Below are 19,459 nucleotides of genomic sequence, written 5' to 3'. Positions count from 1 at the left end.
GAAAACCATCTTTGGTGTGGTTAGTGGTCCCTTTCTCTTGCCCCACGATCTCTTCCATTCCATATTATTGTACGGTATTCACTTTTCATCACCCATCACAATTTGTTTTAAAACCATAACGTTTTATCTTTTAAGTAGAGAATCACACACAGAAGTACAGTCAGGAAAGTTTTCATTTACCTTATGTGGAACCCAAACATTAAAGTGATTAACATTACCAAGCTGGTGCAAATGATTTTCAAGGCTTTATTTGGATATTTTGAATATGCTGGTTTATCTCCTGTGTGGTATTAACATTTATTGTTCTCAGTTAATGCCTCATTTTGATTGACATCAACTTCAACTGATCTACCCAACCGTGGAGCACCATCCAGCGAGAAAGCTCCAGCCCGGAACTTCACCGACCACTTCTGATATGATTGATCAGTCATAGAGCCTTCTCCGTATACTGCACAAATCTTTTTTTGCATTTCAGTTGTGTTTTTATCTTTCTTGAAATAATAAAGCGTAGTATGCCAAAAATGTTACTTTTTCCCTTCCATCTTCAATGTTATAATGTTTTCCCCAAAATTCACCAATTTTGATGTGTTTTTTTTTTTAAAGTGCACTTTGATATGACAGCTGTCACAATACAATTTAACAAAATTGTTTTAAATGAAGTTTACTGGAGTGGGTTGCCATTTCCTTCTCCACGGGATCTTCCCGACTCAGGGATCGAACCCAGGTCTCCCACATTAAAGGCAGATTCTTTAACCTCTGAGCCACCAGGGAAGCTAAATGAAGTTAAAGACAAAACTGATAAAACTTTTTGGCCCACTATTTTGGCAAGGAGTGTGTGTATTGGAGACAGATAAAAGGTCTCAAAGAGAAAAGGAGCATGAGACATTGAAGAAGTGTATATTCAAGTAGGGTTCCAGCACAAAGCATAGTGTCTGCATATAATAGGTGCTCAGTAAATATTAGTGGAAGGGAGGATAGGACTGAAAATTAGCCTGTGTAATCACTGTTGCTAGATTATTTATTTTATAATCAAAGGATCAACTCCAAGGCTTAAAAACTTAAATAATTACTGATGAAGCATTTATCATGCATGAGACAGTATTTTAAATGTGTTATCTATGTTAATTTATTTAATCTTTAGGTATGTACTGTTATTACTCAGTTTTGCAGATGAAAATTAAGTCACAGGTAATTTGAATACTAGACTTCCCAGGTGGCTCAGTGGTAAAGAATCGGCCTGCTGCTGCAGGAGACACAAGAGATGTGGTTTCAATCCTTGGGTCGGACAGATCCCCTGGAGAAGGAAATGGCAACCCATTCCAGTATTCTTGCCTTGGAAATTCCATGGATAGTGGAGACTGGCAGGCTACAGTCTACAGGATCAAAAAGATTCGGACACAACTGAACAACTGAGCATGCACGTAGGCACAAATTGAGTAAGTTCCCTAAGGTCAAGTAGTAAGTGAATTAGAAACTAGGATTAGAAGTTGGACGGTCTAGTCCTAGAGTTTATGTTCTTGTCCATTATGCTGTAATTCTTACTGTTGCTTAAAGTATAAACAATACCTTTCTCAAATTTACATTCCAGGGCTTCCATAATATAATGCCTGTCACTACAGCTGTGTCCTGCTGTTACCCATGTAAATAAATCCTTGTTCCAATTTCACTGATTCCTCAATAGTTGCCCATTCCTAGTATGTCTCTCCCTGTTTGAAATTTCACTTGTGCATCTTCCCATGTAGAAGACTATTACAATTTTATCCATCCTTCCAGACCCAGCTCAGATCCATAAATAATGCCTTCCTTGACCATCCAGACTGATGAGCTGGTCCATTCTTGAACTTGTGTAGTACTTTCTCTGTAATACTAATGTGTTAATTTTGACAGATTAATCATTTAGTTTCTTGCATTGTGTTGTTATGAAAATCATTTTGATTACTGTTTAAATTTTCTCATTTAGTATTGTTTATCATTAAGTAAATGATAAGATTCTTGATGTTAGGGATCCTATCTGAGACTTCAGTTGATCCCGGTACCCTGCATACAGTAGATGCACTGCAAATATGTTGATCTGATTGTTTCTGTGGCTTAGCTATTGTAAATAATGCTGCAGTGAACATGGAGGTGCAGACTCTCTTCCAGCTAGCAATTTTATTTTCTTTGGATGTATACCCAGCAATGAAATTACTGGATTATATGGTGGTTATACTTTTAATTTCTTAAGGAGCTTCCATGCTTTCTGTAGTGTCTCTATCAGTTTGCATTTCCACCAATAGTACACAAGGATTCTCTCTTCTCCACATTCTCACCAACATTTATTATTTGTTTTCTTTTTTGATGATAGCCATTCTGACAGGTGTGATGATATCTTTGTGGTTTTGATTTGCATTTCCGTGATGATTGGTGATGTTGAGCATTTTTTCATGTACCTGTTGGCCATCTTATGTCTTCTTTGGAAAAATATCTTTTCAGGTCCTCTACCCACTTTTAAATGTGGTTGTTTATTTTTTGATGTTGAGCTATATGAGTTCTTTGTATATTTTGTATATTTACCCCTTGGTGGATATATCATTTGCAAGATCTTCTCCCAGTAGGCAGCCTTTTTGTTTTGTTGATAGTTTCTTTTGCTGGGCAAAGTCTTTTTAGTTTGATGTAGTTCTATTTGTTTATTTTCACTTTTGTTTCTCTTGGCTAAAGAGCCGTATCCAAAGGAATATTGTTAAGGCTGATGTCAAAGAGTATATTACCTATGTTTTCTTTTAGTTTTATGGCTTTAGATCTTATATTCAAGTATTTTTATCTATTTTGAGTTTTTGTATATGGTATAAGAAAGTAGTCCAGTTTGATTCTTTTGCATGTAGCTGTCCAGTTTTCCCAACACCATTTATTGGAGAGCTGTCTTTTCCCCATTCCCTTTGCTATAGGTTAATTGTCCATACAAGTGTGGGTTTTTTTCTGAGTTCTGCGTTCTGTTCCATTGATCTATGTGTCTGTTTTTGTATGAGTGCTATACTGTTATAATTACGGTAGCTTTGTAGTATAATTTGGCATCACAGAGTATATTATGGGGTAGTTTTTAAATAGTGATCTAATCAATCACCTTATTAGTAATCAGTTTGTTCATATTTTCTATTTTTTATGATTTAGTGTTGGTAGGATGTATGTGGCTAGGACTTTATTCATTTATTCTGAGTTGTCCAATTTATTAGAATATACTTATTCATAGTAGTCTGTTATGCTCCTTTGTATTTCTGTTTTATCAGTTGTAATATCTATAAATTATATTTTAATAATTGGGAGTATAATAAAGTTTGATCTTTTTTCTAGATTTAAATAAGTCTCTTGAGTGGTGTTTTCTCACCGATGGAGAATTACTTTCAAGCAGAAGCTTACAACCTGGACAAGGTGTTAGATGAATTTGAACAAAACGAAGGTGAGGATTTAGTTTGGTGACACTATTTGAATGTATTTATGATACAGAAAATGTGGGATTATAAGAGGATGCAGTACTAAAACAGAGAAGGTTGGGTCCAATGCCTTATTGATGATAGTATTATATATTAATATTCAGAGGAAGAACTAACATTCTTTTAGCCCTATGTGCCAGATACTACGGAGAAGGCAATGGCACCCAACTCCAGTATTCTTGCCTGGAAAGTTCCATGGATGGAGAAGCCTGGTAGGCTGCAGTCCATGGAGTCACTCAAGTCGGACACGACTGAGTGACTTCACTTTTGCTTTTCACTTTTCACAATGCTTTTCATGCATTGGAGAAGGAAATGGCAACCCACTCCAATGTTCTTGCCTGGAGAATCCCAGGGACGGGGGAGCCTGGTGGGCTGCCATCTATGGGGTCGCACAGAGTCGGACACAACTGAAGTGACTTAGCAGCAGCCAGATACTAAGCTAACCCATAACCCTAGGCTAACTCCTGATTCATGTAAATTTGAAACTTATTATTTTGGGATTTTATTAGATGTATGTAGATGGGCTTTATAAATATAAAGTGGAAAGTGTATTATCCTTTCAGTTTGGATCATTTATACAAGTATCTTCTCACTCTCTTCTCTGGTTTCTTCCCTGCTTGTATCACAGTTTTTTGTCATCTACACAAATGTTACACTTAATCATGTGAATACTGTCTCTAGAACACCACTGACTCTCATTAATAAAATTATAGTTCTTTACCTCGGTCTCTTTGCAACTTTTGTAGGTTCTAGTAGAATATTTTCTATATAGTTGATTTGCAAAATATTTCTGTTGAGTCAGTAAAAATTGTTGCTTTAGTTGAAATATTATGTTTGCTTACCAAAAATAACTCCTTTAAAAGGAGAATGATTTCAGAAGCCACATTTTTTGCAACTGTGCTGATCATTTGTTTTGAACTTTTTCTTTTTTTTAATTTGTGGTTGCTCTGGGTCTTCATTGCTGTGTGTGGGCCTTCTTTAGTTGTGGCGAACAGAAGCTACTCTTCACTGCAGTGGCTTCTCTTGTTGAGGAGCACAGGCTCTATGCACGTGAGCTTCAGTAGTTTTCGCATGCAGGCTCTGTACTTATGGCTCATGGGCCCAGTCTCTCTGCAGCATGTGGAATGCTCCTGGACCAAGAATTGAATTCATGCTCCCTACATTGGCAAGCAGACTCCCGTCTACTGTACCATGAGGGAAGTCCTGTTTTGAACTGTTTTTTAAAAATCTCTGTTGTTGCTGTTTAGTCATTCAGTCGTGTCTGACTCTTTGTGACCCCATGGACTGTAGCATGCCTGGCTTCACTTGTCTCCTGGAGTTTCCTCAAATTCATGTCCATTATGTTGGTGATGCCATCCAACCATCTCATCCTCTGTCACCCCATTCTCCACCTGTCCTCAGTCTTTCCCAGCATCAGGGTCTTTTCCAATGAGTTGTCTCTTTGCATCAGGTAGCCAAAGTATTGGAGCTTCAGCTTTGGTGTCAGTGAGTATTCAAGGTTGATTTCCTTTAGGATTGACTGGTTTTATTTATCTCCTTGCTGTCCAAGGGACTTTCAAGAGTCTTTTCCAGCATCACAATTCAAAAGCATCAATTCTTCAGTGATCAGCCTTCTTTATGATCTAACTTTCACATCCATACATGACTACTGGAAAAACCATAGCTCTGAGTATCTGTACCTTTGTCGGCAAAGTTATATCTCTGCTTTTTAAGTTTTAAATGCTGTCTAGGTTTGTCACAGCTTTTCTCCCAAGGAACAAGTGTCTTTTTTATGGCTGCACTGAACTGTGGCTGCAGTGATTTTAGAACCCAAGAAAATAAAATCTGCCCCTGTTTCTATTTTTTCCCCATCTATTTGCCATAAAATGATGGGACTAGATGCCGTGATCTTAGTTTTTTGAATGTTGAGTTTTAAGGCAGCTTTTTCAGTCCTCTCTTTCACCCTTATCGAGAGGCTCTTTAGTTCCTCTTAACTTTCTTGTCATTAGAGTGATATCATCTGCATATCTGAGGTTATTGATATTTCTCCTAGGAATCTTGATTCCAGCTTGTGATTCATTCAGCCTGGCATTTTGCATGATGCGCTCTGTATAGACGTTAACTAAGCAGGGTGATAATGTACAGACTTGACGTACTCCTTTCCCGATTTTGAACCAGTCCATTGTTCTGTATCTGAATTAACTGCTGCTTCTTGACCCGCATCCAGGTATCTCAGGAGGCAGGTAAGGTGGTCGGTCTGGTATTCTCATCTCTTTAAGAATTTTCTACAGTTTGTTGTAATCCACACAGTCAAAGACTTATGTGTAGTCAATGAAGCAGAAGTAGATGTTTCTTTGGAATTCCCTTGCTTTCTCTGTGATCCAGTGGATGTTGGCAATTTAAACTCTGGTACAGCTGTGCATCTGGAATTTCTTGATTCACGTACTGCTGAAGCCTACCTTAAAGGATTTTGAGCATTATCTTTCTATTTCTAGTATGTGAAATGAGTGCAATTGTACAGTAGTTTGAACATTCTTTGGAATTGCTATTCTTTGGGATTGGAATGAAAACTGACCTTTTCCAGTCCTGTGACCACTGCTGAGTTTTCCAGGCAGTTTGCTGACATATTGAGTGCAGCACTTTCATAGCATCATCTTTTAGGATTTTAAATAGCTCTGTTGAATTCCATCACCTCACTAGCTTTGCTCATAGTTACACTTCCTAAGACCCATTTGACTTCACACTCCATGATGTCTGGCTCTAGATGAGTGACCTCCACCATCATGATTATTCTGATCATTATGATCTTTTTTGTATAGTTTTTCTGTGTATTCTTGCCATCTCTTAATCTCTTAAAGGAAGTACATGTTACCAAATCTCAAGTCTCTGCTAGCCCAAATTTGGGGAACTCAGGATTTAACATCTAGCAGTCAGAGTATATTAATCCCATTCTCCATGCAACCTGAATTTTTTTTATGGCTTTTGCAATCTGACCTTTCTAGCTTCTTTTCACTACCTTCTTACAGTAATTCTTTTTTCACCTCAAGCTGATTTACTTAATTGCTCTTTCAGATTCTTATGCTTAGGGCTGTACTTTTCCTTTTTTCTCTTTTATATATGTCCTGTTTCCAAGTTTATGTAAAATTGTCTTTGAAGCCCAGCACATATCCTCCTGCTTCCATGAATTCAAGTTTGCTGCATCAGCCTGTGAAATATCTTTGTACTAAATTTATTTTCTACTACTACATAGTAGTTTTCAAATACTTAATCTATCATATACTGCTAGTTAGATATTCATGTTTGCTGTATCTATTTCTTATTTTTCCAGCTAGATTATGTACTTTTTGGAAGCCAGAGCTATCATTTAATCTCATATTCCTCAACCTCAATGCTCTTACTGTGGTATCACTTAGCATGTTTTTATTGTGTACCTACTGCATATTTATCAGCATGTTTTTATCATGTTCCTATTACATATCAAGTGCTCTGCAAAGCTAGCACTAACACTGATGGGAAGAAATGGTTTCTGCCTGAAAATGTTAGGTAAATCATTGCATTTCAGTGTAATAAATGCTTTGATAGAGATATGAACAAAGTGCTAAGGAAACCTTAAAGATTAATGTTGCTACTAGAGGAAGGGGCTTCCCTGAGAGCAAATCGTATCTATGTAATTTCAGGGCTATGATTATCAGATTTACTCTAGGAAGAAAGCAGGAAAGGCAATAGTTGCAAAGTGCTTTGTTTCTTACTTCTCTAATTAGACATACACATAGCACTATAACTTGGGAAAGTAGCTATCATAGTTATGATCTATTAAAAAATAAACTTTAAATGAAATTTTGATTATTGATAGAGTATAAAAACGTTGATTTTATATGGCAAATGCAGAATTTCTGCCAAATTTCCTCAGTATAATTATGAACCTAAGAAATAATGTATTGTCACATGGTTATAAGCAGAATTTCACATACTGTAGGAAACTTTTAAACTTGTTATAGACAAATTTCAAATATATACAAAAGTAAATAGAATAATAGAATAGTATAATAAATTCCTGTGTACTCATTATACAACTTCAGTAGTGATTGACGTACTGCCATTTTTCATTTATATATCTTCATTTATTCCTTTCTCCCTGCTTCATTGTTTTTTTTTTTTTTTTTAACAGATTTTTAAAGGTAAAATTTATACATTAATTGTATAGATCTTAAATGTACACTTTTGGCCAAGAGATATATCCATATAACCCACATCTTAGTCATAATGTAGATTATAGAACTTTCTGTCTCCACAGAAAATTCCTTTGTTTCTTTTCCACTCTATTACTATATCCTTATCACTGTTCGATTTGTTTTTCACTTTAGATTAGCCACTACCCCATACTGTGCTTAGCCTATCCAAGGCCTACCCGATTACTGCACTCCCCTGCTCAGCTCAAAGGACAGCCTGCCAATCACTTTAATTATGTTAACTAGATTGAGGTAGAATTCTTCCGTTGTTTGAAATGTTCTGAGATATTACCATTTCGTGATATATAATTCAGGGAACTGTCTTAAATGTTTTCTCTTATCCTTAGCTAAAAATCAGAAACTTCATATCCTAGGAATATTCTGTTTTCACATATCCTAGGTAGATTTTACTTTCAGAGAATATTTGCAAGTGTATTTCAATAACTTAGTCCTAGCCTTATCAGTGTTACCAACAAACTTACTGTAATTATTTATTTTTTCAGATGAAACCGTTTCTCCTATTTTATTGGATACAAAGTGGAATAAGATTCTAGATCCCTCTTCTCGTCAGCTGTCATTCAACTCTGCATTGACCAGTGTGAATGAACCTACAGTTTCTGAGTCACAGCCACAACTGAAAGTCTTCTCTCTGGCTCATTCAGCTCCTCCTGACTCAGAGGGAGAGGACCACTGTGCTAATGGACAAGACTGTAGTCTGAATCCAGAGATCAACACAATGTGGATTGATGAAAATGCGGTTACAGAAGACCAGTTAATTAAGAGGAACTGTAGTCGAGATGATCAATGCAGTACTGTTGAAGTGGGAGAGAAGAAATGTGGAAACCTAGCTTGTCTGCCAGATGAGAAGAACGTTCTTGTTGTAGCTGTCATGCATAACTGTGATAAAAGGACATTTCAAAGTGATTTGCAGGATTGTAATAATTATAATAGTCAGTCCCTCAAGACTGCTTTTAGCTGTTCACTGGATAATGAAAACAGACAAACTGATCAGTTTAGTTTTAGTATAAATGGGTCCACTGAAAAAGATATGAACTCAGAGAAACAAATGGATCCATTGAATAGACCAAATGCAGAGGGGGATTCTGATAAGTATATATGTACTACTTCTGATAATCTAGCCAGTGTTTGTTCCCCTTCGCAGTTACAGGATGATGAAAATATAGATAGAGACCCCTCCATGTCTGTGATTACAAGCTTAACACTAGATTCAGTAATCTCATCCCAGCGAACAGAGGAAGGTCCTGATGTAAAGCAAGAGGACTCAACCCCAGATGAGGTTCTCACTGGCAAAACCAGCTCTCCTAGGACAGACCTGGGGAGTCCAAACTCCTTTTCTCACTTGAGTGAGGAGATTTTGATGAAAAAAGAGCCATCAGAGGAGAGGACAACTGAAGAATCCACCCAGTCTGCTTTACCTTTACTTCTCAAAACTGACATGCCTAATGGGTCTGGCAGGGATGATAACTCTGAACAGGTTTCAGATTGTCTTGTGCCCAGTGAGGGTAAAGCTGATGACAAGGAAGGTTGTAAACATGAAGAAATTCTTGGCACTAAAGAATTTCTTAATATGACAGAGCATTTCTCTGAATCTCAGGAGATGACTAACTGGAAATTGACTAAACCAAACAAGATGAATGACAGCCAAGTAAAAAAAGATAATGAGAAGTTCCTGCAGATGAATCAGCCTGAAGACACCTGTGATGATAGTGGAGAGTGTGATAGAATGGCAGAAGCAGGTCTAGATTTAAAAGGAACTTGCATGAATGAAAGTGAAGGATGTGATTTCTCCACTGTTATGGATACACCAGCAGCAAATTCACTATCTAATTGTTGTGATTCCTATGGAATGCAGAGCCCAGTTGTTTGTTTTGTTCCAAAGACTTTACCCTCCAAAGAAGATTCAGTAACAGAAGAAAAGGAAATAGAGGAGAGCAAGTCAGAATGCTACTCAAATATTTATGAACAGAGAGGAAATGAAGCCACAGAAGGGAGTGGACTACTTTTAAACAGTACTGGTGACCTAACGAAGAAAAACTATTTACACAATTTCTGTAGCCAGGTTCCATCAGTGCTTGGGCAATCTTCCCCCAAGATAGTAGCAAACCTGCAATCTATCAGTGTTCCTTTTGGTGGTGCAAGACCCAAGCAACCTTCTAATCTTAAACTTCAAATTCCAAAGCCATTATCAGACCATTTACAAAATGACCTTCCTGCGAACAGTGGAAATACCGCTAAAAACAAAAATGATGTTCTTGGGAAAGCAAAATTAGGGGAAAACTCAGCAACCAATGTATGCAATGCCTCTTCGGGAAACATCTCTATTGCTGATACAAATGGGGACCATTTAGAAAGTTATGAATCTGGGATATCCAGTAGACCGTGCCTTGCATTAGCTCCAGAAAGCCCAGATAATGATCTCAGAGCTGGTCAGTTTGGAATTTCTGCTAGAAAGCCATTTACCACTCTGGGTGAAGTGGCTCCAGTGTGGGTACCAGATTCTCAGGCTCCAAACTGCATGAAATGTGAAGCCAGGTTTACATTCACCAAAAGGAGGCATCATTGCAGAGCATGTGGGAAGGTAAGTTGTGTGTGTCAGGAATCTGGCACGTGCATTTTACAACGCTCAATTAAAACTTAATAAAGGTAATATAAGGGAGCATGCTTAAGGCTGAGGTGAAATTACAAATAGCTTTTGAATATACAGTTCTAGTAAATTTCCAAATGAAAAATGGCCTCACTGATTCTTAGTGTTTATATAATTTTCTTGTTGTTGTGAAGATTTAAGCCGAATCAGTTTTCATGAAGAGATGGGAACTGCAGAAGTGGTAACTTTGAGTTCTATATTGATACTTGCTTAATGGAATAGCTTGAAATGAGGAAGTTATTCTTTTGAATAAGATTTTAAGAATTTAAGAAATGTTTATAATTGATTTTATATTTTTTAATTCTTGAGTAAATTGAATGTTATACTTGGAATCCATCCCAGTTTTTACTATAGAAATTTTGCCATTGTACTAGACATTCTGGAACTTTCTGTACACATATTTTTGTTTTTTCCCCCCATATAACTTTGACTCAAAAGACTTGGAAGCTGCAGATCCTTGTGACAGTGTAATGAGGATAATGATATTCCTTAGTTCTCCCAAAATTCTGTTAGCTAGTGACGCTAGTGACAATATACTAGTATTTCCTTAAGCAAGAACTATAAACAAGGAGGAAATAGGATTTTGTATTTTTTAAAGGAATGTAAGGTTTGGTGTCAGGTCTGGATTTGAACTTCAGCTTTATTACTGTTAACTATATAACTTTGTTAAGCTTTGCGTGCATGCTAAGCTACTTTCGTTGTGTCTGACTCTGTGTGAGCCTGTGGACTGTAGCCTGCCAAGTCTCCTCTATCCATAGGATTCTCCAGGCAAGAATACTGGAGTGCGTTGCCATTTCCTTCTCCAGGGGATCTTCCCAACCCACGGATCAAACCCATGTCTCTTACATCTCCTGTATTGGCAGCAGGTTCTTTACCACTAGTGCCATGTGCCAAGTTTATCATAAGAAAACAAACCAAAAGATAACTTTCACTGGGCTGCTCTGAAGATTAAATGAAATTACATGTAGTAGTAAGTGCTCAGTAAATGACCTCTGTTTCTCTTCTTGCCTGATTTACTGGTCTGTCTGAATTAATTAGATTGCCATCAACTTCAAGGGACAGACTATCTGGCTCTCAGTGACTCAAACAAAAATAACATTTATTTCACATAACAAGAAGTCTGAAAATAGAGACTCTGCTGTATCTGGGTGTAGTCAGGGTTACTGAAGTTCTCTTGGTCTTCCCTTCATGGTCTCAATATAATGTGGCACAGCTTTAAGCATCAAGTCCAACCTGACGACTTCCTAAGTACAGAGAAGCTGTTCAGTGGCAAAAAAGCCTATTTCTCTTGCCACCCTCTCATCAGGAAGGAAAGAAACCCCAGCAACTTCTTTCAATTTATTGGCCACTTCTAGACCACAGGCCCAATTTAGACCAATGACTGACAACAGGGAACAGAATTGCCAGGATTGGCAAAGATCAATCGTGATTCACCTCCTGGGGCTGAGCCAGTATGGCAGCATTAGTTCCAGAAAGCTCAGATAATGAAAAGAATATTAAAAAATACAAAATCCCATTTCCTCCTTGTTTATAGTTCTCACTTAAAAAAAACCTAGTATATAATATATATTACTAGCTAACAGAATTTTGAGAGAACTAAGGAATATCAATTTTCCTTATAATGTCACAAGGATCAATAGCCTTCAACTCTTTTTTGAGTCATAGTTATATAGGGGGGAAAGACAAAAATATGTGTACAGAAGGTTCCAGAATATCTAGTACAATGGCAAAGGAAAAGGGGAAGAATGGTTCTTGGGTGGACATTCAACAAGGGCTACTATAAAGTCATAGAACAAATGAACCAAATAATGGGGAGCAGAAAGTTGTTAAAATTGTGACTGGTCTGTTAGTATCTGATTATTAAAATTTGAAGAAAATAATGTGTCTGATTCCTAAATATTTCGCAATCTGAAGTAAACCTGTGGTCAGTAGCCTAAACAGTTAGTTTTCTGTTAGGGGATTAGAGGCATCATTTTTTTTGTTTCTGTTCTGTGTTTTGCTTACTGTGTATAACACTTTGTGAAAATTTTGCTTTCTTAAGCAAATAATAAAAATGCTTTTGTTCCAGGCTAGCATATTCAGATGTAATGACTAAATAGGTAACTTAGGTGGATTCAGAAAGAAAATGGTGGCGTAAAAATGCACATAAGCTGAAAAATTACGTGGAATTTTTGCTGAGTGGAATTTGTAGAATTTATAAATTTATCATTCATATGGATTATGGATTCATATTCCATCTTTTTTTCTTTCCATCTTCATTTTCCTCAGGGATATTCTGAGGATTATTGAGATAATGTCTGTAAAAATCCTTGAGCGTCTCAGAAGAAAGGGGCTTATAAATGTGGGTATAGTTTTTCTAGACAGTAAATTAATCAAATGATACTTGGAAGATAGCTGGAAAAATACCCTAAGCAATGTGATTTTGTAAAATAGTGTTTACTGTCGAAAAAAGAAGTTTAGTTTGTACCATTCTAATATTTCTACTATCTAGTAATTTCCAATACTTTTTTAAACTTAATATCTATAGGCAATAAGTTTTCCTTACTGTAACAAGCATATATTAAGCATCTACTGTATGAAAGTTTATGGGCTAAGTGCTGGAGATTCGGAGATAGAATGTGTGACCCCATAGAGTTTATAATCAAAAGGATTGATTTCAGTGAGTGAGGAGTATCTGGATTTCCTGTAGTTTTGCAAAAATCCTAAAAAAAAATAGTGAACTGCTGATCTGAGTAGAAAATTGGACCATCACATACAATTTATAATACAGTATTTTAAGAGGCAGTTTTGTGTGTTTTATATTCATTCTCGTCTTGTAGAATGGGTGGTTAATTTTTTCCTCCTTAACAGATCAAGTATTAGAGGCTCAGAGAGGTCAAGGAATATATCCAAGGTCACACAGCTTGAAAGTGGTAGAGCCACCTTTGGAGGAAAAGCTAGGACTCTTTCCTTCCATCATAACTGCTTCTCCTAACATGTCTCCTCATTTATAATAGCAGTATGAACAAAATGCTTTAGAAACAGTACGATAGGGGAGCTTAATTTTTCCAAGAATGGAAGGAGGAGTCAGGAAAATTGTAATACAAAAAGCAACCATTTGGGCCTTCTCTGGTGGTCCAGTGGTTAAGACTCCTCTGTGTTTCTGCTGCAGGGGTCTTAGGCTCCACCCCTGGTGGAGGAACTAAGATCCCTCGTGCTAATCCCGCATGCTGCCCTGTGAGCATACCATACCCCCCACTTCTGCCCCCTGCTAAAAGATAAAATGACTATTTGGAGGAGATAAGAAAGTGGATATAATTTATGGATCAAAATTCTAAAGTATGTGAAGAGAATGGGATCACAGCAGAGCACAGGTGGAGAATTAGCAATAGGAAAAGGGAAATCATTTTACAGACAAATAGGCTGTGATAAAAATACACTTGAATATAGAAGGAGTTAATAGAAAATTGTGGGAAATTGTTTAGCAAAGCTTAGGGCATATATTCAGCTCTTGATGAGTAGTATTACAGATATTGTTACATTTATCTTGATATATTGTCATTAAGAAGAATATAATTATATTGAATTTAGGAAGGTATTAAAATATTGCAGTTTATTTCTATATTGTTACAGTGGACATCAAAACACCTGGATTCCATTCTTGTCTTCATTGTTAATTGGAAAACTATGTCATGCTCTAAAATGCTTAGCAAATGGGTTTTGTTTTATGATTTCATGCAATATTAATTCATATAATTGTTCCATATAGCAGCGTAATCTTTACTTTTCCTGTATGATAAGTGATAAATTACAGAATAGAAAGTATACAGAAGAGAGTTTCTTGCTGGTCCAGTGGTTAGGACTTGGGGCTTTCACTGCTGTGGCCCCAGGTTCAATCTCTGGTTGGGAAACTGAGATCCTGAGAGCTGTGCAGCAAGACCAAAAAAAAAAAAAGAGTACAGAGAGTTTCTTCCTTGAAAAGTTCTAATGATCACTGTTAATCTAATGAACTTAGCCCTTTAAGTTCAAATGATCATTGTTATTATATACCTATGTTTATTTCCTATGGAAAACACTGAATCTAGTAGATCATGGTTATTCATCCTCTGTCATGTTTCCATTTGCCATAAATATTTTGACCCCTTTTATTTGATTATTTGACTTGAAAGGCCTAAAGGAAACTATTGAGTTTAAGAGTACAGGAAAGAGTTTTTTGAAAGTGGAAAAGAATTTCTAAAAGAAAAAAAAGTTTTTTCTTTTATTTGGTCATTCACAAGGTTTTATCACACTTTATCCATTACCATCAGTGATGTGGCTCGTTGTTATTTACGAGATGCTAGCTGCCTGGAGAATCCCATGGATGGAGGAGCCTGGTAGGCTGCAGTCCATGGGGTCTCTAGGAGTCGGACATGACTGAGAGACTTTATTTTCACTTTTCACTTTCATGCACTGGAGAAGGAAATGGCCATCCACTCCAGTATTGTTGCCTGGAGAATGCCAGGGACGGGGAAGCCTGGTGGGCTGACGTCTATGGGGTCGCACAGAGTCGGACACTACTGAAGTGACTTAGCAGCAGCAGCAGCTGGTTAATGACTGTTCTATCTACTAAAATAGACATGAAAATAGCCTTTAAAAGTTCTTGAACTGATACTCACAATGTAGATACTGTGTATTTGTTTAGAACAGTGTGCAAGTTGAGAATAGCATTTTTTTTTTAACACTTCTACTATATACTAGGCTTATCTGGTCTAAACTAAGCATAGTTCTCTGAGATACAGTTAAAGAGGAGAAAAGTGCCTCAGAAAGTAAAGTTTATAAGCAAGAGTGCATGGATTTCAACACAGATTTTTTCAGTTCCAAAGCCCCTTGCTCTTTTTACCACACAGGACATAGTAGCAAAATTTATCAGTATTTGGATTGCTTACTAGAAAGTAAGTGATTGTGATTGTCCTTGGGTGAACATCAGTTTTGGATAGTGGTAAAGGACTGGTGGAAACAGTGTCAGACTTTATTTTTTGGGGCTCCAAAATCACTGCAGATGGTGACTGCAGCCATGAAATTAAAAGACGCTTACTCCTTGGAAGGAAAGTTATGACCAACCTAGATAGCATATTCAAAAGCAGAGACTTTACTTTGCCAACAAAGGTCCGTCTAGTCAAGGCTATGGTTTTTCCTGTGGTCATGCGTGGATGTGAGAGTTGGACTGTGAAGAAGGCTGAGCGCCAAAGCATTGATGCTTTTGAACTGTGGTGTTGGAGAAGACTCTTGAGAGTCCCTTGGACTGCAAGGAGATCCAACCAGTCCATTGTGAAGGAGATCAGCCCTGGGATTTCTTTGGAAGGAATGATGCTACAACTGAAACTCCAATACTTTGGCCACCTCATGCGAAGAGTTGACTCATTGGAAAAGCCTGTGATGCTGGGAGGGATTGGGGGCAGGAGGAGAAGGGGATTACAGAGGATGAGATGGCTGGATGGCATCACTGACTCGATGGACGTGAGTCTGGGTGAACTCCAGGAGTTGGTGATGGACAGGGAGGCCTGGCGTGCTGCGATTCATGGGTTCGCAAAGAGTCGGACACGACTGAGAGACTGAACTGAACTGAAAGGACTGGGAATTTGAAAGGAAGACAAAAATGCTAAGTGATTGGTGCTATCAGTGGATGGGAGAGTATAGCAAAGATAGCAGGATTTTAGGTTTTACTTCACTATTAGGTCTTGGACTACAAATTAAGAAAAGAATAATGTGGGTGCCAGGTCATAGTATGAGGAGAGATATACCACTCCAGTTTACTCACTACTTTTTCCACATTAATTGACTTTAACAGTATAACTCAAAATTGATGGATTTTTACTATGTTTGGATAGATGGTGATTTGAATAGACAGACCACAGAAGAGGAATGTAGGAGAGGCAGAATGGAAAGAACACTGGAATGGGTATGAAATAGCTCTAGACTTCAGTTTCCTCTGCTGTAAAAGGAAGGGATTGCATAGATTTTATTTCCTTGCAGCTCTGAAATCTTGTGTGAACTTCTGTATTTAAAAAAGAAAGAAAAGGAAATGATAAGGTTTGTGCTAGCACTGATTTATCTCTGTAAAGTTATTATTAAACATACTTGATTAGCCAAGGTCACTTTGTGGGAAAAATATGCCATTAAGCATTTTGTAATGTGCTGTGCTGGAAGTGTGTTTTCTGGAAGTCATCTTAGTTTGATTGGAATGCTGCTTATTACAGTACCACTTAATGTGCTATACTAGGGATTGTATTTTGCAATTACTGTTCCTTTTTTTTCATTTCCAATAGTACTAATACTTTGACACGCATATGATCATCACATATAGTTTAAAGCAGATAGGTTGATGACATGTATAACATCAAAATGGCATATTGAAAACTGATCTAGATTATTTTTAATATAGTTCTAGAAAGGTACCTCCCTCTACACAATGGGGATTATAGGTATTTAATGTATACAGAACATTTCTAAATGTAATTACAAAATTTTATGTTTTACATAAATTTATATTTATGAAAGTGATCCATGTATAATGAACATTTCTAAATGTAATTACAAATTTTATGTTTTACATAAATTTATATTTATGAAAGTGATCCATGTATAATGAACATTTCTAAATGTAATTACAAATTTTATGTTTTACATAAATTTATATTTATGAAAGTGATCCATGTATAATGAACATTTCTAAATGTAATCACAAAATTTTATGTTTTACATAAATTTATATTTATATAACAAATATAAGTTTATATAATTTATGTGTTTATGTATAAAATGGCAAACTACAGTTAGTATTTAACACCGTACTTTTAATTTGAATTACTGTTCCACAGTAGTCATGAGTAATTTTGTCTATAAAGATATATAAAAGAACTATATAATAATATTTTGATATCTTTGTCTTTATAGCATATTTTTAAATGAAAAATATTTTGAAAAATTAAAATAATTTTTCAAATTTGATTTCTTTTTTTTTTTATGTTTTTTTGTCCCCCCCCCCCCCCCGCCAAGCCCTATTCCCATTCCTCAAAGGTAATCACACTTCCTGTGTTTTGTTTCAGAAATGTTTTGGGCTTATAAAAACATAATATCTCTCCCACTCTCCCCATTAAAAGCCCAAGTGGGATACATTCAAGTCTCTCTGCAACTTGGACCTTTTCTATTTAACAGTATCCTTTTTTTTTTAATTAGCTTATTTAGAACTCTCTAATTGTTTTTTTCTTTTTTTTTTTTTAATTTTTATTTAATTAGTATACATGTGTTCCCCATCCTGAACCCTCCTCCCTTCTCCCTCCCCATACCATCCCTCTGGGTCGTCCCAGTGCACCAGCCCCAAGCATCCAGCATCGTGCATTGAACCTGGACTGGCATCTCGTTTCATACATGACATTTCACATGTTTCAATGTCACTCTCCCAAATCTTCCCACCCTCTCCCTCTCCCACAGAGTCCATAAGACTGTTCTATAGATCAGTGTCTCTTTTGCTGTCTCGTATACAGGGTTATCGTTACCGTCTTTCTAAATTCCATATATATGCGTTAGTATACTGTATTGGTGTTTTTCCTTCTGGCTTACTTCACTCTGTATAATAGGCTCCAGTTTTTGAAAATAAAACACATTTTTAGTTGAGAAGAAGAGGCTTGGTACTATTTTTGTTTTAAACAGAGTAATATTTGTATGTTTAAAGATGGCAATCTTCTACCTACTTTTACAAATCCCGAGTCCCTAATTCAGCTCCCTGGATATACCCACTTTAAGAAATTAATAGCCTGTTTCTTAAGTTAAAGTATAGTTGGTTTACAATATTACATTAGTTTCAAATGTACAACATAGTGATTCAGTATTTTAATAGATTATACTCTTTTTTTGTTTTCTGACTGTGGGATCTTAGTTCTCGAACATGGATTGAAACCACACCCTTGACAGTGAAAGTGTAGAGTCCTAACCACTGGACTGCCGGGGAATTCCCTATATTCTGTTTAAAATTATTAAAATAATGACTGTGTTTCTCTGTACTGTATAATGCATCCTTGTACCTTATTTATTTTATGCATAGTGGTTTGTATTGCCACCTCTCAATCCTCTATTCCCATCTTGCCCTCCACTTCCCTCTCCTCAGTGCTAACCACTAGTTTGTTCTCCTTATCTGTGAGTCTGTTTGTTTTGTCATATTCATTTGTTTTATATTTTAGATTTCATATATAGAGTTTTGTCTTTCTCTAACTCTTTTCACTAAGCATAATACTCTCTAAGGTCCATCCATGTTGTTGTAAATGGCAGAATTTCATTCTTCTTAGTGGCTGAGTGATATTCTAGTGTGTGTGTGTCGGGGGCGGGGCGTGTGCATCACATGTGTCCATCCGTGCATGCACGTGCCCTACATATTCTTTGTCCATTCTTCTGTTGATGAACATTTAGGTTGTTTCCATATCTTGGCTCTTGTAAATAATGTCATGATGAACATAGGAGTCCATATCTTTTTCAGTTAACTATTTTCATATTCTTTGGCTGAATAACCAGAATTGGGATAGCTGGATAATATGTTAGTTCTGTGCTTAACTTTTGGAGAGATTTCCATACTGTCTTCCACAGTGGCTATACCAGCTTACATTCCCACCAGTAGTTTATGAGGGTTCCCTTCCATGTCCTTGCCGACATTATTTGTAGACTTCTTGATGATAGCCATCATGAAAGGTGTGAAGGTGATATCCCATTATGGTTTTGCTTTGCATTTTCCTGATGATCAGTGATGTTGAGCATCTTTTCACGTGGCTCTTGGCCATCTGTGTATCTTCTTTAGAAGCATGTTCATGTGTTCTGCCCATTTTTAAATTCGGTTTTTTTTTTGATACTGAATTGTTTGAGCTCTTTAGATATTTTGAATATTAATCCCTTACTGATCATATAATTTGCAAATGTCTTCTCCCATTTTGTAGGTTGCTTTTTTGCTTTGTTGATGGTTTTCTTTGCTGTACATAATCTTTTAGATTTAATTATATGCCATTTATATATTTTTGATTTTTTTTTCTTTGGCTTAGAAGACAAATCCAAAAAAATATTGATACAGTTTGTGTTAAAGAGTGTTCTCTATGTTTTCTTGAAGTCTTATACTTTCC

The 19,459-nt window shown here is 36.6% G+C and overlaps 1 protein-coding gene across 5 annotated transcripts in view; it reads left to right on the top strand.

Moving 5' to 3' along the window:
- Positions 1-19,459, top strand: part of ZFYVE9 (zinc finger FYVE-type containing 9) — a 182,138-nt gene that overhangs the window by 82,744 nt on the left and 79,935 nt on the right. For 4 of the 5 annotated variants that reach the window (XM_070786540.1, XM_070786539.1, XM_070786538.1 and 1 more), the window contains exons 3-4: positions 3,328-3,433; positions 8,179-10,274. In XM_070786540.1, coding sequence (XP_070642641.1) covers positions 3,364-3,433; positions 8,179-10,274 — 2,166 coding nt within the window. In that variant the 5' untranslated portion in view covers positions 3,328-3,363. The remainder of the gene's footprint in view (positions 1-3,327; positions 3,434-8,178; positions 10,275-19,459) is intronic. The other variant, XM_019957481.2, reaches the window with a different exon arrangement.

This window comes from Bos indicus, chromosome 3 (genome assembly GCF_029378745.1).
Source record: "Bos indicus isolate NIAB-ARS_2022 breed Sahiwal x Tharparkar chromosome 3, NIAB-ARS_B.indTharparkar_mat_pri_1.0, whole genome shotgun sequence".
Taxonomy (NCBI): Eukaryota; Metazoa; Chordata; class Mammalia; order Artiodactyla; family Bovidae; genus Bos; species Bos indicus.
The sequence above is the reverse complement of the archived record's forward strand: the minus strand, read 5'-3'. Positions and strand labels throughout refer to the sequence as shown.